This window comes from Orcinus orca, chromosome 14 (genome assembly GCF_937001465.1).
Source record: "Orcinus orca chromosome 14, mOrcOrc1.1, whole genome shotgun sequence".
In the NCBI taxonomy this organism is placed as follows: Eukaryota; Metazoa; Chordata; class Mammalia; order Artiodactyla; family Delphinidae; genus Orcinus; species Orcinus orca.
In genome coordinates, this window is record NC_064572.1 from 65,388,688 (window position 1) to 65,414,014 (window position 25,327).

Genomic DNA, 25,327 nt, shown 5'->3' on the forward strand with positions numbered 1-25,327 from the left:
TACTCGTTTACTTTCAATCTAGTTACAGTGTGTTATTGCAGCAGAAGTCCTTGCTATAAGAAAACCAAAAAGAGAATTCAAAGTCTAGCCAATGATTTGCATATTAATTTCAGTAACTGTGGGATCTTCAGTAAGTCATTTGTTCTCTCTAGACCTCAATTTCCTTATTTTTAGAATGAAAGAGTTGGAAAATTCTTTTCAGGATTTAATATGACAACCCTAAAAGATGAGCCAGTTCCTTAACATTCACTCAAACGATGAGAATGGAAGGCCTCAGGCCTGGTATTACTACTGGGTGGTGTGGCAGTGGAGTGGGCGGGTTTTTAAGCTCGGTGTGGTGGGCAGTTAGAAATTCTGGTCTCCCGATTATGGTGTTACAGAGAATAAGAGAAATGATTTGACATTATTTGTTTCTCCAGGTTTCTCCCAATAAGTCATCCCAGATTTATTCGAACCATCCCGGAGCTGAGTGTTCGGCCAAGGTAAGGGGGACTCCGGTGGTCTCGTGGAAGGAGCGCTGGGCTTGGAGTCAGGAGCCTGAGTTCTAGGCTTGATTCAGCCAGGGTTGTGACTTATTTTGCCTCTCTCTCTCCAGGTTGTCTTTTTTTCTCCAGGAGGGATATTTGTCTGGTTCTCATACAGCTGGTTAGAGGGATTATATGAGAATTAACGTGAAAGCTGTATTCAGGGTTTAAGTATCAATTTAAAGGCTGATTGCAGTTCTGTTTGTTGGCATGTAACAAAAAGAAACATTTTTGCTCTCAACCTAATTTTCTAGAACTCAGTAATTCCCTAAATAAACACCAGATAGCCAAGAATGCCTGTTCTTTGATAATAGACCACTGCTTGGTGACTGAGACTTGAGGTCACGTTCTGGTGGATTCTGCAGAGGGATGTTCCACGAGGGATTCTAGGTGGACCGGTAGAACTAGTAGTTTCGTGAAGTGGTGGATCCAGTTTGTCTGGGGTCATTCTTTCAGAGGATCTCAAGCATGTTGATCTATGGGCCTGTCTGCTTCTGCTTCCCCCATTAAAAAAACCCAGCCTGTAGGAACTGATAGGCCATCAGTGACTGAAGCTAGATACACGTGACTGTGCCAGAACCTCTGCAGGGTCAGGCCCAGATCCATCCAGGTTGTAAGTCTTATGTGCCTAGGATGTCATGGAAAGACCTCTTAAGCAGCTTTCCGAGCATAAGGTTTGGTCAGCATCCTGAAGGGATCAGAGTAGAAGTGGAATAGTTCTGAGAAGGCTTGTGTCTGAGGTAGGGGAGTATTCCTGGAACCTTGAAGTACCAGATGCTAACAACGCTTACTTTGAAGGATGTGAAAGTAAGCCCTTTAGTTCCAGAATGATGAGATTTGGTGGATGCACACGTTCCTGTTTGCCTAATCTGTGGTTTCCTTAGTTTTGTAGATTTGATTGTGTCCCTTTGTCTTGAAAACAGAGACCTCCTCATATTCGTTGTTTTAGTCTGTGGTGTCTTCACCTCTGAGGCTGGACGTCTTGTTCAATTAAGGGTTAAGGTCAAGTAGTTTATCCAGGCTAAGGGTAGGTATGTTAAATTAATGAATACTGCAAGGGGTGAGTCAGTGAGCATTGTGGGAAGACTTACTAACATCCTGAATGGTTCTTGACCCTCAGAGTCTGGAGCCTCTCATGAACTATCACTGCTGTGCTGGTCCACCCTCCTGTCTATGGAGACTAGTGTGAGCCATAGCGGTGGTCCTTGGTAGTGGCAGTGTGGGCCAAGCCAGGAAATGTGTTCATTCCATAGAGGAGATGGAGGATGGAGAGTTATAATGACAGATAGACAGATGGACAGGTAAAAAACTCTAGCACATCTTCCCCCTCCTCCACGCACCTATGTTGTATTGTTAATTATTTTATGTTAATTGAGGCCCCTGAGAAACTTAGTATAAACGTAATGCTATTGTTGCTATATTTCTCAAATGCTTTATGTTTTAAAATACATGTTTTGAAGTCAGGAGGAAAAACATTTATTTAATTGACGGTGTTGACTTACGAAATACCATCATATTTTCATTCCCACTTGTATATGGAGCTCTTGTGCCCAAAGAGAATGTCGTGTGTCTTCGAGTTGAGCTCAGGGTTGGTGAGGGACACTCAAGCTAGATAAAACGGTGCCTGCTCGTTTACCCATTTGGAGGGGGGAAGTTAAGAGAGCAGAGCAGTTCAGAAGTCATTACATGTATCTCTGGAATTCCTGCTAGTCACTGCGTTTTCTCTTGCCATTAATGTAGTTATGCCCACCTTTTTTTTTTTTTTTTTTTTTAAGAGAGTCAGTTTAAAATCATTTTGGGAAAAGAAAAAAGATAACACATACTTGTTATGTGTGTTTGTGTTTTATTTTTAATTTTTTTTTTTTAACTTAAACAGACATCTGTTTTCTCACAATTCTGGAGGCTTTCAGTCTGGGATGAAGGTATCAGCAGGGTTTGTTCTTCTGAGGCCTGTCTCCTTAGCTTGCAGGTGGCTCTCTTCTCCAGTGTCTTCATATGGTCTTCTCTTTGTATTTATCTATGTCCTAATCTCCTCTTTTTTCACATTTTTTTATTGTGGTAAAAACATAACATAAATTTGCCCTCTTAACACTTTTTAGGTATCCATTATGGTATTGTTAACTATATGCATATTTTTATGTAACAGATCTCTAAACTTTTTCATCTTGCATGACTGCAACTCTATAGCCATTCATTTCCCCCTGACTCCCCAGCCTCTCGCAACCATCATTCTACTTTCTGTTTCTTAGAGTTTGATTACTTCACATACCTCACATAAGTGGAGTCCTGCACAGTCCTTCTGTGACAGGCTTATTTCACTCAGCACAACATCCTCAAGGTTCATCCGTGTGGGAACATACAGCAAGATTTCCTTCTTTTTTAAGCTGAGTAATATTCCATTGTGTGTATATATGTTGTCTTTATCCATTCATCCATCAATGGACATTTAGGTTGTTTCCACACCTTGGCTATTATGAATAGTGCTGCAATGAACATGGATATACAGATATCTCTTTGAGATCTTGTTTTTAATTCTTTTAGATACATACCCAGAAGTAGGAGTGCTGTATCATATGGTAGTTTTTTGAGGAACTTCCATACTGTTCTCCGTAGTGGCTGCACCATTTTACAGTCCTACCAACAGTGTGCAGGGAAGGATTCCCTTTTCCCACATCCTTGCCAATGCTTGTTATTTTCTGTTTGTTAATGGCCATCCTCACAGATGTGAGGTTAATATCTCACTGTGGTTTTGATTTATATTTCCCTGACTATTAGTGATGTTGAGCTCCTTTTCCTATGCTACTTGGATGTTTGTATTATCTTCTTTGGAGAAATGTCTGTTGCAGTTCTGTTTTTCAGTCAGGTTATTTGTTTTTTTATTACTGAGTTGTAGCTTAATTTCTTATAAGGACACCAGTCGTGTTGGATTAAGGCCCACCCTAACCACCTCATTTTAACTTAATTGCCTCTTTAAATTCCCTGTCTCCAAACACAGTCACATTCTGAGGTATTGGAAGTTGGTGCTTCAACATAAGAATTTGGGGGGCTGGGCGAGACAATTCAGCTCATAACAGAGGCATTCCCGTATCAGCTATTGAGTGAATAAATTTTTTTATCCTAACTATACATATATATATGTATAAAGGCATTATAGATAATGAATGTAAATTATCTGTTAGTTATCTGTTAGAGTGCCAGGCACATGGATGTTCTGTGTGTGTTTTAAGAAATAACATTTTACAGATGTTCCCTTCCCAGGCTTCTCCCTTCACCCCCAGAGGATGAATTCTCCATTATTTGACATATATCCATCTCTTGCTTTTATACTTTCGTTATATATATATATATCTACAAAAAATTATTTTGTATGGTTTTCAAATTTTACATAAATAGTATGCTGTGCTTAATATTCTGCAGCTTGTTTTCTTCACTCAAAATTTTGTTTTTGCCATCTCTCCATTTTGGGGCCTAGAGTTAAAACAGTAACCCATCCTGTGCCTGTGCCAAACTGTATATATTTTCAAGCTGATGGAAGACGTTTACGGTTGTTTCCACAACGCCACAGTGAACATCCTTGAACTCGTTCCATTGTGCGCATGTGCAGGGATTTCTCTAGGGTGGAATTGCTGGGTGTGTTTCAGCTTTACTAGTGTATGAGTTTCCTGTGTTCCTATATTCACCAGTACTTGCTATTACACGTTACAGTTTTACCAGTATTACTTGTACCATTTTACTGGTGAGTTCTGTTTTGTTTTAGAAATTTGAATTGGTAAGCTGGGCTGGTTGGAATGGTGGGAATTCTGTGCTTCCTTTGAAGTGATTTGTGGACTGATAACTTTCAGACCGCATCTCCTTGTTGCTTTACTGAGAAGAAAAAGAGAATCAAGAGAGTGATAATGCCGAGGTAGCATAGGGCACAGAGCACTGGATTTTTGAATCAGGAACTCTGACTTCAACTCCTGGGTCTGTAGCATAAAATGAGTTTAATAATATCTGTCCTGGGCTTCCCTGGAGGCTCAGTGGTTGAGAGTCCGCCTGCCGAGGCAGGGGACACGGGTTCGTGCCCCGGTCTGGGAAGATCCCACGTGCCGCGGAGCGGCTGGGCCCGTGAGCCATGGCCGCTGAGCCTGAGTGTCCGGAGCCTGTGCTCCGCAACGGGAGAGGCCACAGCAGTGAGAGGGCTGCGTACCGCAAAAAAAAAAAAAAAAAAAAAAAAAAAAAAAAAAATCTGTCCTACTTGATTCACACATGAGAGTGTTGTCACATTCAGTGAGAGATTATTTGTGAAAGCAGTTCTGCAAACTGTAAAGCAGTAGCTAAAGTATTGAAAGAAGTAAAATAGTTTTGTTTCCTATACTTATAAAGATTATTGTTGGCTCTCGGCTTTAGGTGAGTGAATTGGAAGGGATTAATTTTCACGCAGGTATTGTGAACATTCATTCCCCTTTAAGGAGAGAAATGGCCGGGGGGTGGTGCATGGTGGGTGTGTATGAGTTAGCGGAGTCCTGTAAAATCAATCCATGGCCACTAGGGGGAGATGGTTTCAAGCTAGAAGCTTATCCAGAGGTTGGTTTACTCTTTGCATTGCCTTTCTGCAACCAGTGAGCTGGAGAAGGATGGCCACACCGCTCTCAACACTCATTCTGTTAGCCGCTTGGAGAAGATTAAACAGTACCAGGCTGGTCAGACTGTGACTTGCTTCTTGAAGAAGGTGAGTAGTGCACGCCCTGCAGTGCGATGCTGTCCCTCTTACAGAAGAAAACGGGGAGAAACTGACAATGACCATTTGCACTAGACTTTGCTTCTGTGTTTGCTGCCATGCTGGTTTGTAGAAGACAGTAGAAGGCCTCTGCTCCTAGAAAACTTCTGGTCTAATCAAGGAGCTAAATTTATGGCTTACAAAACTGCTAGCAAGCAACCCACAGTTCTACATATTTATAGATTAATTGTACAAAATGGAAAGAAAAATATATCATAGAGCAAGATTTTAAATCCAGTTCTTTATTTTATTTTAAATAATGTAAAATTCAAATTTCAGTGTCCACAAATAAAGTTTTATCAGAAGACACACACACAAATATTTTAAATAAAAATGTTTTATTTAAAATAAAATAAAATGTTGGATTTTAGATTCTTGCCTTTTATAAAGTTCGGGAACAGTGCAAAACAGTATATAATTGGGTGCCAGGTTATGTGTTCTAACCCCAAGAGGAACAGGAGTTGAGTAAAGGGAAGGGATCAGTAAGAACTATACCAGTTGGAATACATCAGAGAGAAGGTTGGTCTGGGCTTGACCCTGAGGGATAATTCCTCTTCATTGCTGCCAGATTCTTCCTCCATGAGCATGTATCTGAGTATGTCTGTGGTGCTTGATCCTTTTAGTTACCTGTTGTCTGTAGACATTCATAAACCCAAGATGCCTTGGAGTGGTGTTTAAGCTCTTCATAATCAGACTTTATGAATCTGGTATACCAGTCATGCTGAAAACCTCCTCTATTTTTTTCCCTTCTTGTCTTTATTTCTACACTGGGAGTACTGTCTATTCTTATTGCCTACAACCCTTCAAGGTGCAGCACAGATAACCCTCCCTTCTTACTAGTTCTCCTACAGGGTCCCGTAACATACTATGCTCTTACTTGTTGCTTGCTCCTGCATACTCATTTGACTTACTCTTTGCAGACTGTAATCTCTTTGAAGGCAGGGCCTGGCTTTTACTTATCACTCTCATGTCGTATACATAGTGGCTGCTTGATAAATGTTTTGTTGAGTTGACCTGAAAATTGGGGTGTGTATTTAGGGCACAGCACTGTGTCAATAGCAAAATCTAAATTGATTTAGAAATAAGATGTTAGTCCCTGAAGATGGTTAACGTTCACTGGGCACAACTGAGTTTGGGGGAGGCGACAGAGGTCAGTGGGATTGGTCCTACTGCTTGAGGATATCTCTGAGGCCTTTTTTGCCTCCTAATCAGCTGAGGCACCAGGAGAGATGCATGTTCTGCTGGGCTGGCAAAGGCTCTGAGCTAGACTCTGAGTGAAGCCTGCGAGAAGTGGAGGTTGGACAGGGGCATTGGGACATAGGGGTGCGTTCCTGTTCCTTGGGAAAATGGAGGCTTTGGGCTCTTTGAGCCCTGTGATTTTGGGAGAGTCTGTTTTGGTGAAGGGAAGAGAAGAGACGCTTGTATCTGCCCATTCCATTTCTCCTCCTGTTTTTTTTTTTTTTCCCCAGTACAACGTGGTTAAGAAATGGCTTGAGGTGGACATCGCTCCAGACATCCGGGGGAGAATTCCCTTACTGCTCACTTCTCTTAGCTTCAAGGTCAGTGTGCCTGAGATCCCTGGAGAGGAAACCCCAGCTCCCTGAGTTCAACTTAGTGTCTGGTGTGTGCTCACAGTGGGTACAGGGAACTGTACTGTGGGAGATACTTACCGTGCAGACTTAAATGCTGTGGTTTTGGATAAATGACAGGCCTTTCCTCAAACATCAGAAGAATTTTCTTGCCCTTCCAGGTTCTGAAACATCCAGATAAGAAGTTCCGGATTGGCCAGGCCCTGAAGGCCACCGTGGTTGGCCCAGATTCCTCCAAGGCCTTCTTGTGTCTTTCACTCATAGGTGTGGTGATGAAATGGGACCTGGTCAGGGAAGGGAGGGGGTGGAAGGGGTCGGGAAGAGGTCTTCAGTCATTGCCCAGGTTGAAGGATGCCGTGGGTTTCGGAGTCCTTAGAAAGCCTAGTGTGGTGGCTATGTCCTTGGAACAGTTTTTCTCTCGGGGCTTTGCTCTGTGGCCTGTGTCTGAGTCACCTTTACCTACACAGTTGTTTTTCCTTGGTCTCTCAGAAAGGCTTGTCCACCACATGGCCCTGGCATTCTTGACCACATGGCATGGTGATCTGGGTCTATATGATCATTCAGGTCCACTCAGCCTAGACAGCCCAAGTCCGGACACCTCCACCTCCCCTGGACTCTGGTTGGCCAGTGTCTCGGCTTCTTTCTTGGCTCATTTCCTCTTCCCTGAATCTGGTTCATTCTCCTGCCAGGTCCTCACAAGCTCGAGAAAGGGGAAGTGGCCATGGGCCGCGTGGTGAAGGTGCTTCCCAAGGAGGGACTGACCGTCTCGTTCCCCTTCGGGAAGATCGGAAGAGTCAGTATATTTCACGTGAGTGACTCCTACTCAGAGACGCCCCTGGAAAACTTTACCCCACAGAAGATTGTCAGGTAGGCTGAGTTCTCTTCCTCTTTTCAGCTCTCTGTGGGATTGGTGGGGTTTTTTTGTTTTTGTTTTCCTTTTAATTATAGATGTGTGATTTTGTACCAGAAAAAAATAGTATATAAAATAGAAAATGAAAATTGCTGTTGCTCCTCTCTTTCTCCACCACTTTTTGCCATTAGATACTTTGATCTCTATCTTTCAAGCCTCTAACATATATAGGTATAATTTGCCCATATGTCATAGTAGAATTTCATTTTATGTGCTATTCTGCAACTTGCTTTTTTCTCACGGCAGTTTAGCATACACTTTTTCTTTCCTGTGCTAGTATATTGAAATCAGCCTTGTTCTTTTACCTTATTTTTAACATTTTTTTTTAGTATTGCATGATGTGTTTTTTAAAAAATCACAGTTTATTTAAACAATTCTGTTGATGGACAATAATGTTGAAGTGGATATCTTTGCACATATGTTTGGATACTAGTGAAAGTATAACTGTGAAATAAATTCCTAGGAGTAAAATTGATGGGTCAAACAATGTTATACATTTTGCCAAAGTGTCTTCCAAAAGGACTTTGCTAATTTTTATCTCAATTAACAATAAATATGACTGTTCATTCCTCACACCCCTGTCAGCACCGGATATTCTTTTTTTTTTTTTTTTTGTGGTACGCGAGCCTCTCACTGTTGTGGCCTCTTCCGTTGCGGAGCACAGGCTCTGGACGCGCAGGTTCAGCGGCCATGCCCCACGGGCCCAGCCGCTCCGCGGCATGTGGGATCTTCCCGGACCGGGGCACGAACCCGTGTCCCCTGCATTGGCAGGCGGACTCTCAACCACTGTGCCACCAGGGAAGCCCGGATATTCTTAATTTTTAATCTTTGCCATTGAATAGGCTGAAATTGGTCTCGCATTTTAATTTGAATTTCTCTTACTGGTCATTTTTCATGTTTATTAGCTGTTTACATTTGTTCTGTGCTTTGCTTGGCCAAGTTGCTTCCTCATTTTACTATTGAACCATTCATCTTTTTAATTAAAGCAAAATTGATCTGTGTGTGTTCTCTGCAAGAGGACAGCAGTGACCTTTCGCAGTTGGGGGGTGCTTTATGAACTATTTTGGGTGCACAAAAATGAACCTACCTCAGAGTTTTCAAACCATTTTATAGCCTGAATAAACTAGCATGGAGAGGCATATTTCAGCCTTGTACAATACAGACTTGCCTGACAACCACAGTTATCCAACAGTGGAGCAGACACCTTCAGGAGGCAGAGACTGGAAAGTAGTAATTGTCCTCCCGTCTCGAGTGTCCCAGGCACCAGCACCTGCGTAAATTCTCAACCACTTGTCAGGGCTAAAGAGCACAAAATGCCAGGGCCTAGGAGGAGAAAAAGAATGAGTCAGAGGGAAGTCCAAGATCATCTCTGCTTCGCTTATTTAGGCTTACAAAATACAGGTGTGATTTTTTTTCTTTTTAGCAAAATATTTTAAAAAAATAACATTATTGGGCTTCCCTGGTGGTGCAGTGGTTGAGAATCTGCCTGCTAATGCAGGGGACACGGGTTCGAGCCCTGGTCTGGGAGGATCCCGCATGCCACGGAGCAGCTAGGCCCGTGAGCCACAACTACTGAGTCTGCGGGTCTGGAGCCTGTGTTCCCGCAACAAGAGAGGCCGCGATAGTGAGAGGCCTGCGCACTGCCATGAAGAGTGGCCCCCGCTTGCCACAACTAGAGAAAGCCCTCGCACAGAAACAAAGACCCAACACAGCATAAATAAATAGATTAATTAATAAACTCCTACCGCCAACATCTTAAAAAATAAATAAATAACATTATTGTAGTTAAATGTATGAGTAGCATTCAGTTGTAATTCCTTCGTCTATCAATGTGAATAATAGGTTAAATGTCTAAAGACAGATGATCCCTTCAGGTCCTTTCCTGCTTTAAGGGCTGTGATTCCCTGGTAGAAAAGGCACTCACCTGTCATGGGAGAATTTGGACTACATTGTTGCTGAGATCCTTTCTACTGATAAGATTCTCTACCTTGCGTGGTGGTATAAATGACACCACCATTGCATGGTGGGTTTGGAAACCCCCCCGAAGAGTAAACCCTGTTTCCCTCCCAGAAGCCTCCCCTGCTCAGGCCTCCCTCATGGGCTCCTCTGACCCACTGCTCTGAGTCGGCAGTGGCACCAGGCCGTCCCCCTGTCATGGTTTCCTGTGCCGAGTCTTTCTCTCCACGAGACCGGATCCTCCCAGCCCCCGATGCAGGGCTGGTCTCACCTCCTAAGTACTCACCGCGTGGCTCTGTGCGCCTTCCATAGGGCTTGCATGTATCCTCTTGTTTCCTCCTCCCAGCACCGTTCTTGGGTGAGGAGAGAAAGTAGCGGTATTTTTACTTGACGAACTAGTAAACTGAGGCCTAGAGAGGGGGCTTGTCCCGAGTCCCTCAGCAGGTTGTGAGCAGGATGAACAGAGCCGTTGCTCTCGCCTGTTGCTCAGCCTTGTGGAGAGGAAGCCTAGGCCCTCTCCAGCCTCCTGAGGTGCTGGCTGGCGCCAGCGTTTCCTTCTCTTTTGCTCTCCCTCCAGGTGTTATGTGCTGTCCGCTACAGGCCCTGTATTGACTTTGTCACTGCGATCGTCCAGGTGAGTGTCTGTGTTGTTGGGGGAAGAATTGGGGGAGAACTCCCCCCCAGCCCCAGAGGACTGAGGAGAGGCTGTGTGGATCTGACACAGAGCTTTGGGCCTCCCAGCTTGCTTCCCTGCTCACCCCCTTTATGCCCGGCCCTGTTTTTTATCCAGAAAAGCTGAGGACATTCAGATTGTAGAACCTGTCTGCTCAGGCTGTTGTTTCCCAAAGAAAGGTTCAAACATCCATAGTGGTGTTCAGAGTTGCCAGATGGCGGTCCTAGTGAGGGGAGGTGATGGAGCCCCCAGGGCTCCATAGTAGGGACAAGTGTGCCGTGAAGTGGATTGGCCTGAAGTCATGGTTCGAAATGAATGTATGAGGTTTAACCTCCCTCTGGCTTGCTCAGCCTCTCCCTGTTACTATTAAAGCCGTCCCCAGCTGACAGGAGTTCAGGAGAGGGTAGGGCTGGGCTCTGATGGTGATATCCTACTGACAGGTCCAGAGTCGTGTTCTTACAAAGTGTGATTATCACAGGAGATTTGGGGGTGAGGGTCGGGAAATGGGGTCAGAGGTACATGTGTAGTAAGCCTTTTATTCCTTTAGGACGAACCCGGAGACGAAAAGCAAAATAACAGATCCTGAGATTAACTCCATCCAGGATATTGAGGAAGGGCAGCTCCTGAGGGGCTACGTGAAGTCCGTCCAGCCGTCCGGTGTGCTCTTAGGGTGAGTGAGGCGGAGCCCGGGGACGTGGACCAGCCCCGAGGGTTCTCCCGGGGCCTGTCTTGATTGGCCCGCTGCTGCCCCCGGTCACCATCTCTGGAGGGATCATGAAGGAAGGAGAGTCTGTGTTCCCACCAGTGTTTTAAACTCCAAGTCTTTTTATACTTTCAAAAAAGTTTTGAATTACTCTTGTTTGGTGTTTTTGACAAAGAATATGGCATATCCATGGTCATGATCTGTAAATGTTCCATGAACCCCCAGATGTTACAGCCTTCCCTGCTGTAATTCTGTTTCCTCATTTTCTTCTGGTCTTTCTAGCAGCTTGTGAGTGCATTGTGATGCTCTGATATGGGGTAAAGAGTATCTTTCAATTATGTCTTCATTACGCTTGATGATTTTTCCAGTTTACAAAGCCCTCTTTATTTTGTTGAGTGCCAGGAACCTTATGTCTGTCCTAAATCCTCGTCACAACTTGAGTCTCTGGGAGAGAGGAGGCATTAGGCTTGGCTGGGGACTCTGTTGCTGTGTTTCTGACCACAGGACCCTTGTCTCTCTCTCCTGTCAGCCTTGGCCCCTCAGTTACAGGTTTGGCCCAATACCCACATGTCTCCCAGTACAGCCTGTCCAAGGATGCCCTTTATGACAGGTGTCTCCCTGAAGGCAAGCTGCTCACAGCCAAGGTCCTAAGGTAGGTGTTCTTCTCTCTTTCTCACCTCTTTCTCTGGGAACGCTGGGTGGAGATGGAGAGGTGAACTATAAACATAATGGCTTAGGCAGTGGTAAGTAACGATGAATGAGCTCCCTTTGTGTGGAGCCTTCTACCTCAGCTCCTAAAGGCAATTGTGGAGACTTTGCTCTGCACAGGCACCCGTCTTTGGGGATGGAGGAAGGGATAACACAGCTGCCCTCTGTATTTTTCTACCAAGCAATTGTGCAAATCATTCCTGAGATTACTGCACGGATTCCAAGGCAGGTGGGGGCAGGCCCAGAAACTGTGGGCTCTTCGCTATGACCATTGTGCTCCTTATGCTGTCCCCATGGTCCCCTCGCCTGGTCTCCCTGTCATAGCGTGAACCGCCGGGAGAACCTGGTAGAGCTGTCAGTCCCCGCCGACGACACTGGAAAGCCAGACGTGTTTTCTGCCTCCCTGGGACTGCCACTTCCGAAGCAAGAGGGGAGGGAAACAGAGGCAGAGGAGAGAGACCACAAAGGAGAAGAAGAGAAGGAGGAGAGGAAGAATCAGAAACAGAAAGCGAAGAGGATTGGGAAGGGGCAGGAGGGGGCACAGCTGCCCAGCAAGGAGAAGAAGGAGCCCCGGAAGCCCCAGGCGAAGAAGCTGGGCAAGCGGCCGCGCCCGGAGTCTGGCAGTGAGCAGGTAGGGCCCTCGGGGAGGATGGCCTCCTTCACAGGAAAAGGAGAGCCTTCCAGAATCCGCCCGGCAGCTGCTTTGCCTCAGCCTCACGGACAGAGAGAGGCTGAGTTTGGCTGGGGAGAGGGTACCGCCCGGGGCCGCGAAGGGCGCTCAGGGCGAGAAGAAGCCAGGCTCAGCGTCGTCCCCGCCTGTCATGGCAGGAAAGCGGGAACAAGAGGCAGAGGAGAACTGCCCCGTCCGAGGAGGACGACAGCGGTGTGGAAGTGTACTACCGGGAGGGAGAAGAGGAGGTGGAGGAGACGGGTGTGCGGCCCCAGGTGAGTGGCGCTGGATGTGGGGGAAGGGCCGCCGCAGGAGGGAGTCCCTGCTCCCCTGCCTGAGGGCTGGGCCGTCCTCAGCACCACCCTCCTGTCTTCATTTTCTGTAAAGTGTGAGGAGGTGGGGCGCCTAGTTTCCTCAGCTGGTCATCAGCTCCTGAGAACAGGGCTGCTGCTTCACCTGCGGAGTGGGCTGTGAAAGCCCATTCTAGTCGATGTTTATTAGCTGGGGCGGAATTGAATTAGGGGGGTGGGGGGACGGGCAAAGGAAAGGAGGCTTGTCCGTCTGAGCCTGTGTCCTGCTCTGAGAAATGAGGACAGCGCTACTGGGACTGAGGGCAGGTGTGGAAGGGCTTCCCAGACTTCAGGTGTCGCATCCCTGCCACCCTCGGAACATCTGTCATACCTCTGTCCTAGCTCTACTGCTGTTGTATGCCTGCACATTTATATGTGTTTGCCCATGTAGCTTTTTAAAAATATTACTTAAATCTACTTATTTACAAAGGAAGCTTTCATGTCACTCCTAAAAGTGTCCCCAGTGCACCGGGCCTAGCCTGGCGGTGGGAGGAGAGAAAAGGTCTCTGGGCACCGTGGGAGTCCCTGCTCCTCCGGGTGGAAAGGGGCTGCAGAACAGGGGCAGCCTGGGCTCAGTGCTTTTTTCACATGCGCCTGTGATCCTCCAGGAGAAGCAGACCAGGCCGGCAGAAGCACCCCGGCTGCAGCTGTCTTCCGGCTTCGCTTGGGATGTGGAGCTGGACAGTCTGACCCCGGCCTTGCCACCTCGCGAAGAGAGCTCTGACAGCGAGGAGGACGAGAAGCCAGAGCAGGCCACGGTGCTGTATTTTCCAGGGCTTCGTCCTTTCTGCAGGGACCCTTGGCGCCCGTCTTCCGTGCTCTGTCCTACCCTGGGTGTCTCTTCCGAGGGGTGGGGCTGTCTCAGGCTGGGAGTATTTGCGGAGCTCGGGGGCTGCCCTGCCAGCTCCTGACTTCCACCACAGACTTCCCCGGGGCTGAGGAGCAGGTTGCTCACTTGGTGTTCTGCCTTCCACAGCAGAAGAAGAAAAGCAGGAAGGAAAGGGAGCTGGAGAAGCAGAAGGCAGAGAAAGAGCTGTCCCGCATCGAGGAGGCGCTGATGGACCCCAGGCGGCAGCCGGAGTCGGCAGATGACTTCGACCGACTCGTGCTGAGCTCCCCCAGCAGCTCCATCCTGTGGCTGCAGTACATGGCCTTCCACCTGCAGGCCACGGAGATCGAGAAGGCCCGGGCCGTGGCCGAGAGGGCGCTCAAGACCATCTCCTTCAGGTCTCGGCTGTGCCCTCCTGCCTTGGGGCCCTGTCTTTCTCCAGGGGGCGCTGCGTCTCCTCAGCAGGCTGGTGGCAGTTTGGGTGGCTGCCACCGGGCGCCCGTGGGTTCACGGGCTTTCTCTCAGAGATGTGCCGTCTGTGAAATAGATCTGCTCATTTATATTTTATAGTCCTCTTCACCGAGATAGCTAAGGGTAACATTTACACGAGGCATGGGCCCTCAGGTAGGTGCCCCACTCGGAGCAGAAGTACAAGAGGGAAAACGCTCTCCACATACCTGGGCGAAAACGATGTCGGGGACCATGTTCCAGGCAGAGGGTAGAGCGGGTTTCCCAAAGGCTAGTGAAGAGGGATGGCGCTCCTTTGCATCATTCTCTTAGTTTGGGGGGAGATTCAGACCACAGATTCCTTCCAGTCCAGACCTCAGGCCGGTTTGAGATTTGGTAGGTTTCCTTCCCAGGAGTGGAGGCAGAAACCAGGGGAGCCCCAGACCCCACAGCCATGGGGTCGGAGTTGCTGCTTCTGTGTGAGCTGCAGTGGGGACAGGGCCTCTCGGGGCCTGCACTTGGGGGTGGGAACTGAGGACGTGGGTGGCGCCTGGGGAGGAGGATGTAGTCCGGTCCCCCGATGGCAGTGGGGGGCTCATTTGGCCAAGATGATGGAGCTCACGTGCTGACTGCTTTCCCTCCAGAGAGGAGCAGGAGAAGCTGAACGTGTGGGTGGCCCTGCTGAACCTAGAAAACATGTACGGCTCCCAGGGGTCACTGACCAAGGTCTTCGAGCGGGCCGTGCAGTACAACGAACCTCTCAAGGTCTTTCTCCATCTGGCTGACATCTACACTAAGTCAGAGAAATTCCAGGTAGGAGTCTGGGCCAGGTGGCCGGCTGCCAGGGGGACCTCAGCCACTTAGAAACGAGCTCCTGGGAGTCCCAGAGGCAGCAGGGAAGTCTCGGGGGAGAACAGCCGCATCTGGACCCAGTCCTGCCCCAGGCTTGCTCACCTTCCAGGTGGGAGAAGTTGTTTCTCCCGCCTCCGCTTTGGGAATGTGGGGCCGGGATGAGGGAAGGGAAGGGACAGCAGACGCCGGTGTCTATCCCTTGGGATGCCGATGGGTGTCACCGACAGGAGGCGACATACCCCAGTAGCCCTTTTTCATCTCTCCTCCTCCCCCTCCTCATGCTCACGTTCTCTCTTCTAGTCTTAGGACCTCCTCACGGCACAGGCTTAGGAGGGAGACTCTCCATCATGCGCTCTCCTCATCCTGTGCGCCTGCCCTCTCCCCTCCGCGTACCTGACATTGGGCCTGGATACTGATGGAGTCTGAGCCCAGGTCTAGCTTCCCACAAGTGTAGGTGCCTGTCTCTGCCGTTGCCCCCTCTGTCTTAATCACTCTCCTCAGCTTATGTCGTCTTTCCCACAGGAAGCTGGTGAACTTTACAACCGGATGCTGAAACGTTTCAGGCAGGAGAAAGCTGTCTGGATCAAATACGGCGCCTTTCTTCTGCGGAGGGGCCAGGCTGGGGCCAGTCACCGCTTGATGCAGCGAGCCCTCGAGTGCCTGCCTAAGAAAGAGCGTGAGTGCTTGTTCCCACCCACGGGCCCAGTTCCAGGGCGCAGTAGGGCAGAGGGCTGGGGGTCTCCTCATCCGAGGGCTGGTGTTAGGACAGCCTTGTGGAGCGTACGTGGCTATCTCGCTCTTGATCGTATGCTCATGAACATGGCTCGTGTTGCATTTTAAATTCTAAACTCCGAAGATAGAGGAACAGAAAGGAATTAGCACTAATTCTTTTCCTCTGCCTGCCCCACGGCCTACCTCTCATTCCCCGATTCCCCCTTCTCAGTCCGGAGAGTAGGATGTCTGCTGTTGGGAGTCATAGATCAGTGCCCATCTGTGTATTTGGCCCTAAACCCGCCCCACTGTCCGGCTTGTCATCACCTAGGTCTTAGGACCCAAGAGCAGGGAATCAGGCATCAGACTCTGTCCCTGTAGGGTAGTGTGTTTTGATGAGGGCATCTGTCTGCTTTCTATGTCTGAGTTGTCCTCTCCCTGCAGACGTGGATGTGATTGCCAAGTTTGCGCAGCTTGAGTTCCAGCTGGGGGATGCGGAGCGCGCCAAAGCCATTTTCGAGAACACGCTGAGCACCTACCCAAAGCGCACGGATGTCTGGTCGGTCTACATCGACATGCTCATCAAGCGTGGCAGCCAGAAGGAAGTCCGGTGAGAGGGGAGGACAGGCTGAGGCCTAATTGCCTGTTGGGGGGTTGGGAACATTGGCCACTTGGAGGCGTTTTAGCCCCCCAGCAGCTCCCGGAACCCCAGTTCTCTTACTCTGTCTGGAAAAACGGCTTTGACGTGACACGTCCTATGACATTCACGTTTCCAGTTTCTTTTCTGCCTCAGCGGCTAGCCTCTGGTCTGGCTGGAACCTTGGGTGGGAGGTAGGCTAGCCCCAGGCCTGGGAATCAGGAGACTTGGGTTTTCCTCATAATTAATGCTGAGCCTGGCTCTCATGGTAGAGAGTGTTCACAGGCGTGATCTCACTGATAACCGCCAGCATCCCCCCAAGGCAGGGAGGATTAGAGACGGGTGGTGGACTTCAGTCCAGGAAGAACTGATGCCTCACCCAAGCCCATCAGTGAGTTTTAAGCAGAGCTTTCCTCACAGAGCCACACCTCATTGCCTGTCCCCATCCCGTTAGCTTTGTCCAGATTCACTGTGTGACTTCAGACCAGTAAGTCCTTTAACATCTCTGTTCCTCTGGAAAGTGAGGGTGGTGTTCTCCCTCTCCACAGACATGATGGGAGTTTATAAAGGGAATAAAAATAAAGGTAGAAGCGGTAGTGCTGGATAACAGAGGGCCTGGCTCCAGAGCCGTAGAGCAAGTGGGTGAAGGCTAGCTAGGAATCGTGTGGCCGGGGACCAAGAGGCAGACACTGGCTGCTCTCCCTCCCAGGGACATCTTCGAGCGTGTCATTCACCTGAGCCTGGCCCCCAAGCGAATGAAGTTCTTCTTCAAGCGCTACCTGGACTACGAGAAGCAACACGGCACCGAGAAGGACGTGCAGGCGGTAAAGGCGAAGGCCCTGGAATACGTGGAGGCTAAGAGCTCTATGTGGGAGGACTAGTGGCCAGCTGGCTCCGAGGGCACTGGTGGCAGTGGGCCAGCCGGGCCGACCCTCAGGCGCCTGGGCAGTTGAGAAACTGTGTTGCCTGAGGACTCTGTTTAAGTGTTGCTTTTTCTGCAGCATCCCTGGGGTAATCCTGTCAAGATAAAGAAGGATTTAAGATTTCTCATAATTCCTTTTTGCTTGTTTTAGGAACCAATTTATTTCATCTTTTTCCTTTTCTGGGGCTGCTCAGTGGTGGCAGGCGGTAGGCTCCTGGGCTCCCAGAAAAGCTGAGTCTCTCCTTCATGGGAGGTCCCCAGGGAGCAGGAATGGTGGTCAGGATCCCACTTTGGCCCTGGCCAGGCTCTTGGTCCGGCTAGTGGGGGTCAGCAGGGTCTGGGAAGCGCGTTGCTCTCCTAGATCGCAGAGCCTCTGGGCATTCCCTCAGCCTCAGCTCAGCTAGTACCTCGTGCCCCTTTGTGGAGGCTGTGAGGTTGGGACGTGGATCCACGTGCTGTGTGGCTTTGGGGGAGCTGCACAGTTTCTCTGGCTCCCTGTAGCTCCCCTGAGGAGAGCTTGCTGGGCGGAGGGCCTTGATTGACTTGCTGGTCCTTGAGTCCTGAGGGAGAAGGGGACATGGCGGGCCCGCTATACCCCCACCTCCCTGTAAAGTTCCCAGAAAGACTGTCTCTCCTTCTGCTTGATAAGTAATAATCCTGTATGTTCTAGAGTTCCTCGAGGCCAACACACACCCAGCTAGTTGTTGAAGCCAGTTCATTTTTGGCTTGGTCTTAAGGGAATTAAAGTTTTCTTGGGCAGAGCTTTAAATGTCCTAAGAGCTGGAGAGCTTTTCCATGGGAAGTGACTGAGTCATATGCCAAAAAGCAGGACAGGGACAAGGGAGAGAGCATCAGCGATTTTAGAGGTGGTGGAGGGGCTCAGGCAGGGGCGGGCATGGGAGGGAAGCAGAGCAGGGCTTGGCCTTGTTCTTGGTCACTAGCTCTAGGTTACGAGAGCTAGGCTGCCCTACTGAGTGCAAGGGCAGGATCTGCTGACTCGTGAAATTTTAGCCGAGCGTCCCTCTGAGAAGGGCCGGGTTCCATCTGTTTCCCAGATCAAATCAGAAAACTGAACCCAGTTAAGACGTCGTCAATCCCAGGGCCTTCCTGCGTGTGGGAACACCTGGCCCTCCCTGTGCCCCAGCCTTCCCTTCCATCCATTTCAGTCTTGCCCAGAGTCTCTGTCCTCTTCCCTCCCCAGGAATGGGATTTGGGCCTGTCCCCGTGACCTCCAGCCTGCTGTGGCATGGCCCATCCAATCATGCAGACACCAAGCTAGTCCTTTATACTAAGAAAAACTTTATATCAAAAATTTATAGAAAATAAAGCTAGAGGCGTACATTGGGGGCTGCTTCCCAGGTGAGCAGCACCGGGCCAGGTGTCCATATACAGTTACACACAGTGTTCCGCACAAGGAGCCTGCTGGTGAGTTTCATTGTCACCTGGCTCTGCTGTCCAGGGCTTCACAGACCGGTGGGACTGGGTCCTACCACTCAAAGGTCATCCACATCGTAGTTAATTAAGGACCAGTTCTGGGAAAGGGTCTTTTCTCCAAAGCTGTTGACCATGTGGCTGGTGGCAACAGGAGAAGGAATTTCTTCAGGTCTGAGAGCCTTCCTGCCGGAGCTGACCACGTTGTCTACTAGCTCTCACATCTGTTCCCCAGTTTTACTTTGTGTTACTTTTTCCTGGCCTGTTTCCCCCAAAAGCTATGGTTAAAAAAAAAAAAAAAAAAAAATCCCCTCTGGGGAATTCCCTAGCAGTCAGGTAGTTGGGACTCCGCGCTTTCACTGCCGAGGGTGCAGGTTCAGTCCCTGGTTGGGGAACTAAGATCCCACAAGTGCCCCACCGCCCCCCCCCAAAAAAAATTCCCCTCTGATGCTGATGTGAACAGGCCATGGGGTTCTGTTTGGGACCGAGTCGTGTCATTGGCAAAGAGTGTGGGAACAGGACCCTTAGGAGGCGAGCAGGACCATCTCTGTGTTGTCTTGGGCTGCGCCGTTGCCCACCAGACCCTGGGCCCACTTGTGCAGGCGGCTGTAGAGTGGAAGGCCCTGGTTCTCGCGGTACAAATAGACGCCGGTGATGGCGTTCCACTGTGGCCGTGGCTGTGTGCCTTCCACTGGGAACTTGGCAACCAGCTGCTCGTCATCCTCGTTGAGTGCCACGAAGCCGAAGAAGCGGCGCACGTTGTTGGCAGCCAGCACCCGCGAGTGCACCTCGGCCGTGCGCTGGAAGAGCTGGTCCTCGTTGGCCCGGTACTGCGCCCAGTAGGCCTCCTGGCGGTAGCTGAGCGGTGAGCAGTAGTGCTTGAGGCACTTGGTCAGGAACACCAGGATGGCCACCACACCGATGAGCAGCCACCCGAAGAGCTGGCCAGAGAAGGGGCGGGTTGAGGGCAGGCAAGGGGGAGCTGTCTGGACCGCCAACACCCCCGTAAGAAGTAGCGGGAGCTGGTCAGAGCGTGTGGGCTGGGCTGAACCTGACGTCACAACCCCCTGAGAACTGGTTCTGTCACCTGCCTGGCCGCAGATTCTGCTCCCCTAAGGGCGGCAGGCCCTTCTGACTGTAATTCCTCCTCTTTGCCCTCACTCCCTTGAGCTCACGCCGTCTCTGTACTTAGACTTAGCCTCCTGCAATTTCAGCTGCCATTCCTGCAGCCCCAAGGGCCCCCTCCACATCATCTGAGCCCACCAAAATCCAGCTCAATCTACCAGGCTCAGCCCAGATACCACTTCCGGGAAGCCGTCAGAAATCCCTTCTGGGAGCAATTTTGCCTTCCCTGAGTCCTCATGGCCTGGTTCCTCCTATCATCATTCTCTGCCTTGTTTTGAAATTACCCACGTGCTTGTCTCGCTTGGCTGTGAGCCTGTTGAGGGCTAGGACAGTCAGGGTCGTCTTTGTTTCCCCATTTAAACCTGTACAGAGAGCTGTGGGCATTTGAGCATCATCAAATACATTTTATTTCTCTCTGTCTACCACGCTCCATCTCCTTTGGTGCTGTCTCCAGCCCTGCTCCTACTTGTGTTTCTTCTGTACCCAAGAGGAGCCCTTTAGAAAATCTTTGCTCTTTCCTATCTCGCCCTCACGCCCTGCTTCTCTTAGGTGAATACTTCAGCTGTTTTTCTGCTTCTGCCCAGGTCTCTGCCCTTGCCCTCTCTCCCTGACCAACTCAGCTCCTTCAGAACTAAGCCAAGGCTGAGGCTAGGTTCAGGGCGGCAGCTGCTGCCTCCCGACGGGACACCCTTTCCTGTCTCAAGGGATTCGCCTCCTGTCAGCAATGCCTGAGGCTGACTCAGTGCTGGACAGGGGCCTTTCCTGGGATAGGAACATGCTCATCCCTTGAGCCAGCCACACTCCACTATCAGCTCACGGTCGACAGCAAATATTTCATAAGATGGCAGGGGTTCGTGCTCAGTCTGGCTGGAGCAAAGGGCTTAATCTGTGACTGGGATCAAGGCTTGGTCTGAGCAAGAACATTCCTTTAATGTTTAAAACTCTCTTATTGGGGATGGCATTCACCCTTGCCCCGCCAAGCGCTGACCCATAGTTACCCAACTCTGATGCCCAACGCTGACAATCTAGTGACTTCCTGGAGAGCTCAGCCCCTGAGGACTGACTCCAGCGTTAATACTGGGTCATCCCAGCACCTCCCCACCAGCCACCGCGTAGGAGAGAAAGAAGAGGAGCTTCCCTTGGCACAGGCTCACCTGGGACTCGTACTTGAGCCTGCGGCTGACCTCCTCCCGGAAACCTGACAGGCGGGCAGGGCCCTCCCGACACGGGAACGTGGCCAGGATTTCTGTGGCCTGGGCCAGTGGAAAACTCTCTTCCCCAGCTGTGAGCGAAGAGGGGTCCACAAATTCGCTGAGAGCACAGACGTAGGCCTCACCGCGCAGCAGAGAGATGACAGACCAGGTGATGGGGGCCACGGCTGCGCGGCCCACAATGGAGCTTAGAAGGAGGAAGTTGGGGGCAGCCGAGCAGTTCTTGGTCCTCCGGTACTGGCACTCGGCAACCAGGTTCCAGGTATGGTTGTTGAGGATGACGCCAATGAGGAAGAGCACCAGGGCGGGCACACCGATGGCTGTCAGCCCGTACAGGTAGTTCCGGGCTGGTGAGCAAGGGCAGTGGAACGCCACCACACTGAACAGCTCCTGGCTGCCCACCGTGCCCAGTGCCACCAGCCCGTTGAAAATCATCACATCCTTGCTCTTGAAGAAGAGTGATAGGAAGCGGAAGTTCTCTGCGATCAGGGCTGCCATGGTGACGGGTCAGCTGGGGGACCGATGGCAAGGGTGGAGGCAGGAGGAGACTGGGACAGTGGCTCCTGGTGGGACTAGGAAAACGCACAGGCTACAGGCCCCTGAAGGCAGGGCACAGTCTTGCCATTTGATCCCCTGCAGTGGCTGGCCTGGTGCTTCCTGTGGGACTGTAGATGACTGATCAGTATTTGCCTCTAAAAACAGGGACCGAGGGGATCTTGCATAGTCAGGCTGGGAAAGGAAGGAGACTCGGGGAGCCCCAGGGCCTGGGTGGAATGAGAATAGCCACTGTTCACTGAGCTCTTACTATGTCGGGCGCGTTACATCCCTCATTGCCCATCGTCAAGATCCTGCTCTGAGCTCTGATATCCCAGTGCACGTAGGGAAGGTGGAGGCTTCCTTGGGGTGAGTGCTTATCGGGCTCACATATGAATGGCAGAGCTGAGACTCAAGCTCAGCTCTATCTGCCTCAGACACTTAGGTTCTCGTCATCACCACAAGCTTCCTTTGATGTGGGGACTAGGACTGGCCCTGTGGCATTGGGGACTGTGGGCTGTTGACTGCCTTTCCCTTTGGGATTCCAGGTACTGCTAATGTGCTGGGGGACCTAGGACTATTTGGAGGGTGTGTCCTCAAGGTGTCTAGCCCATGGGTATAAAAGCCAGAGTAGGTGTCCTGGTGGATAAGGGACTTGGACTTGCCCCTGTGATGTGGGGGGGTGGGGGGTGGAGGAAGGGGCCTCCAGTCAGTGGTGAGCCTGGTGCAGCATCCCTGGAGTTCACAAGAACCTTCTCATTTTGGAGACCTCAGGCTCTGGACTGGTTTAGGAGATCCTGGCTCTCAACATACTTCATGCCCTTTCTCCGGACCTCAGTGTCCTCATCTGTGAAAAGAGGGTAAGTCATTCTGGTCCTTGCTCTCCTCTCAGGAATGCTGGAGGAAAATGAAAGGGAATAAACAGTGCCTGATAGTCGCCCTGTATATGAAACCCTCCATCTCACCCTGTCCAGTCCTGAGGGTGCCTCCCAGAAGTGAGGCAGATGGGGGATGACTGTCCTTCTGGCAAAGACCAGGAGGCTAAGGCCTCAGGAGGATAAAGTGCGCTGCTCAAAGCTATTCAAGTATGGAGGTGCCTGGGCAGGACTTCTGAGCATGACCTAAGGAGGCCTGGGAAGTGGACGAGGGTGAGTCAAGCTAAGGGAGCCCTCTACTTTCCTGGTTTCCTACTGACACTGCTCTGTGCCCATCCGCAAGAGCCTTGGCAGACCTCCCCTTCCCCACCCGTTACCCTTTCCTTATCCGGCAGCTCTGTTCCACCAAGGTCCCTAGGCCTGGGGACCGCCCAGCCGGGCAGCAACAGGAAGCCTTGATGAAGGCTAAGGCTTGGCCATACCCACCACCCTCTCTCTCTGGCCAGCAGATGCACTGGCAGCCTGCCAGGAAGTGGCCATGGCCTCGGGCTCCCGCCGTGTTCTGCCCCAACTCCCTTCCCAGGCTCCACCCACACAGGCCGGGGTGTGGCCCATGTTCTTCTCTCCATCCGGGGAGTGAAAAACAAAAGTCCTCAGGCCAGAGGCAGCTGGGGAGTGGAGGGACGGAGCAAACGAAGGTGGGGAGACCTGCCCATATTTCCTTCTATGCCTCCTCTCTAGACCACCACCCCTCCTAATCACTGCCAAGGCGGCCAGACGGGCTGGTACAGAGCTGGGTGGCCACTGAGGAGGCCAGATGGGCTGGTTTCCAGGAGGAGGAGGAGACCTGACTTCCCTAACTCACTGCCTGGGGGCCCAGGGGCTCCAGCCTAACTCCTCGGGAAAGAGAGTTTGTGATATTGCTGGGGATGAACGGGTTAAAGGCAGCCCCGTCTCCCTCTTTCTTCTCCCCTCTTGGCTTCAGGGCTCCTAATATGCTCCCCTGGGTTCAGAAACCACCCAAAGTGGGGTACAAGATGCCTGAACACTGGTGGGTGGTGAGCAGAGGAGGGAACAGGCTATCTTCTGAGACTACTGCCCGTGGCCCCCAGGCCCGGGATGGGACCTCCACCAGCAACAGTCAGGACAGGAAACAGGTGGCTGGGGACTGGGGTCCTCAGCGAGGGGCCTGGCTCCCCTGGACAATCCCTCTGGGCAGCCTCTGAGTGGCCCTGCCATGTTCCCCTTCCTTACCTGGGGTCCGCTGCGGGCACCGGTGGCCTTGGCCTCCACGGAGCTGGGCAAGTGGGGTGAGGACATTGGAGCTCCTGGGCATGGGCCAGCCCGCCCCCTCGGCGGGCTCCCTCCTGCTTTGCTTCTGCTCCGGAGAGACCAGCAGGGCCTGGGGCTTGTGGTGTCTTCAGAAAAGTTTAACTCCAGGAAAGAGGCAGAACCCGTAAGATGGATGGTTCGCACCAGCCAGTGGAAAAACAGCCTCCGGGCGGGCGCCAGGCAGTGGCGGGAGGGGGTGGGGAGGGCGGCGCGGGGGAGGAGAGGAAGTGGAGGGGACTGCGGCGGCTCGCCTGCCTTCTGAGGCTCCACGCCAGTGGGACCAGTTCCAGGCCAGGAAGGGGGCCTCAGCCAGATCTGGCCCGGGCCTGCCCTCCAGGCCGGTTTCGGGAGCACCCCCACCGATAGAAGCTGCCAGAACCGAGTCCCAAGCAGGGTTAGGGGAGAGGTGCCACCAGACTGGCGCTGCCTCCTAGCGGGTGCGCAAAGCCAGGGGTACCCCTTCTCCCTCAGAGCCGTCCTGCCCCTCTCTGAGCAAACCCTCCCCCTGCTGGCTCTTCTGTCTGTACTTCAGCTAGCTCCCCAGGTCCCGCTTCAAATCTCAGGAGCACTGATAAGAAAATTCTGGACTCTAGGGATTTTCTAAGGCCCTGTGGGTAGAGCTCTGACTGGTAGGTGGAAATTACGAGGAGGCAGGTTTCTCAAGGAAGCCCTTTGTAACAATCAGGGCTGCCCAGCCTGTCCCAGAAAGTGATCATGAGCTCCCCGTCTGTGGGAGTATGCAAGCTGAGGCTGAAAAGCCATGGGTCAGGAATGCTGAAAGGGAGAGCCCTGTCCAAGGACAGTCTAGATGGCCCCCAGGATCAAGGGAGAGACCCCCCCAACCTCCCCCAGACCCCTGTCTGCTCTGCACTGCTTGTGGTTCTGGGAACATGGAACTGCTGAGTGACATGCTGGCCTCCCTGAGCTGGGCTTGTTCACATGCAGGAATGAAGAGAAAAGGACCAGTGTTTATTTTTTCACATCCTACCATGTGCCAAAGTTCCCGATTCTTCCTCAAAAGTCATCCTTTAACCTCACTATAACCCTAAAAAGGAGGTCTTTGTAACATCCGTCTTATAGACAGACAACTGGGGGTCAGAGGGATTGGGTAACTACAGGTCCTACAGCCCTAGTATTTGAACCCAGGTCTGTCTGACCCAAAGCTTTACTCTTTCCTTCATATTTTGTACCTCCCAATACCTCTGGGCTGGCTTTTCCCACTGGAGCCCACCACCCCCCAGCTGCCAACACACCCCCGGTCTTTACTCATCTGAGTCTTCCCCTAGAGCAAGTCCCACCTCCTGGAGGAGCCCTCCAGTCCACCTTGGCTTCCAGGTCTCGCCCTCTTCCCAAATAAAGGGAGGGAGACTGGGTCTCAGAAGTGGGACTAGAGGGAAGGATGCTTAAGGAAGAATGGAAATTATTAACACAATGTTGCAGGGATCAAGATCAAAATGAATTCTTAGATGAGTGGGACTTAGTCTCAAAGATGTCTGGGGGGTGGGGGGAGGCAAGAATCTCATCTTCTCTGCCCTCAGCTTCCCCCTCGACAAAGGTAACTCCAGTTCCTTACGTCCCC

General features: G+C 51.0%; 3 protein-coding genes across 6 annotated transcripts in view; 1 reads left to right on the forward strand and 2 right to left on the reverse strand.

Moving 5' to 3' along the window:
- The window catches only part of PDCD11 (programmed cell death 11), a 41,920-nt gene extending 24,549 nt beyond the window's left edge, over window positions 1–17,371 (forward strand). Inside the window, exons 21-36 of one of the 2 annotated variants that reach the window (XM_004265889.3) lie at window positions 420–482; window positions 5,127–5,235; window positions 6,753–6,842; window positions 7,034–7,136; window positions 7,562–7,739; window positions 10,316–10,372; window positions 10,959–11,081; window positions 11,644–11,766; window positions 12,147–12,453; window positions 12,651–12,767; window positions 13,451–13,600; window positions 13,819–14,069; window positions 14,763–14,931; window positions 15,493–15,646; window positions 16,126–16,291; window positions 17,028–17,371. In XM_004265889.3, coding sequence (XP_004265937.1) covers window positions 420–482; window positions 5,127–5,235; window positions 6,753–6,842; window positions 7,034–7,136; window positions 7,562–7,739; window positions 10,316–10,372; window positions 10,959–11,081; window positions 11,644–11,766; window positions 12,147–12,453; window positions 12,651–12,767; window positions 13,451–13,600; window positions 13,819–14,069; window positions 14,763–14,931; window positions 15,493–15,646; window positions 16,126–16,291; window positions 17,028–17,199 — 2,332 coding nt within the window. In that variant the 3' untranslated portion in view covers window positions 17,200–17,371. The remainder of the gene's footprint in view (window positions 1–419; window positions 483–5,126; window positions 5,236–6,752; window positions 6,843–7,033; window positions 7,137–7,561; window positions 7,740–10,315; window positions 10,373–10,958; window positions 11,082–11,643; window positions 11,767–12,146; window positions 12,454–12,650; window positions 12,768–13,450; window positions 13,601–13,818; window positions 14,070–14,762; window positions 14,932–15,492; window positions 15,647–16,125; window positions 16,292–17,027) is intronic. The other variant, XM_033421105.2, reaches the window with a different exon arrangement.
- The window catches only part of NT5C2 (5'-nucleotidase, cytosolic II), a 307,851-nt gene that overhangs the window by 266,096 nt on the left and 16,428 nt on the right, over window positions 1–25,327 (reverse strand). The window lies entirely within an intron of this gene.
- On the reverse strand, window positions 18,520–23,942 carry CALHM2 (calcium homeostasis modulator family member 2). Of its 3 annotated transcripts, none has more exons than XM_004265888.4 (3): window positions 23,671–23,942; window positions 20,951–21,672; window positions 18,520–19,612 (listed from the first exon to the last, which is right to left on the reverse strand). In XM_004265888.4, the coding sequence occupies exons 2-3, from the start codon at window positions 21,503–21,505 to the stop codon at window positions 19,196–19,198; spliced, it is 972 nt and encodes a 323-aa protein (XP_004265936.1). In that variant the 5' UTR covers window positions 21,506–21,672; window positions 23,671–23,942; the 3' UTR covers window positions 18,520–19,195. The 3 variants fall into 3 exon arrangements, with proteins under 3 accessions (XP_004265936.1, XP_033277000.1, XP_033277001.1); XM_033421109.2 differs by having other exon boundaries at window positions 20,951–22,388; XM_033421110.2 differs by having other exon boundaries at window positions 20,951–22,438.

Coding starts and splice junctions, on each gene's coding strand:
- CALHM2 (XM_004265888.4), bottom strand. CDS start 21,505: ATGGCAGCCCTGATCGCAGAGAACTTCCGCTTCCTATCACTCTTCTTC. Junction 19,613..20,950: donor GGCTCAAGTACGAGTCCCAG/GTGAGCCTGTGC, acceptor TTCTCTGGCCAG/CTCTTCGGGTGGCTGCTCAT.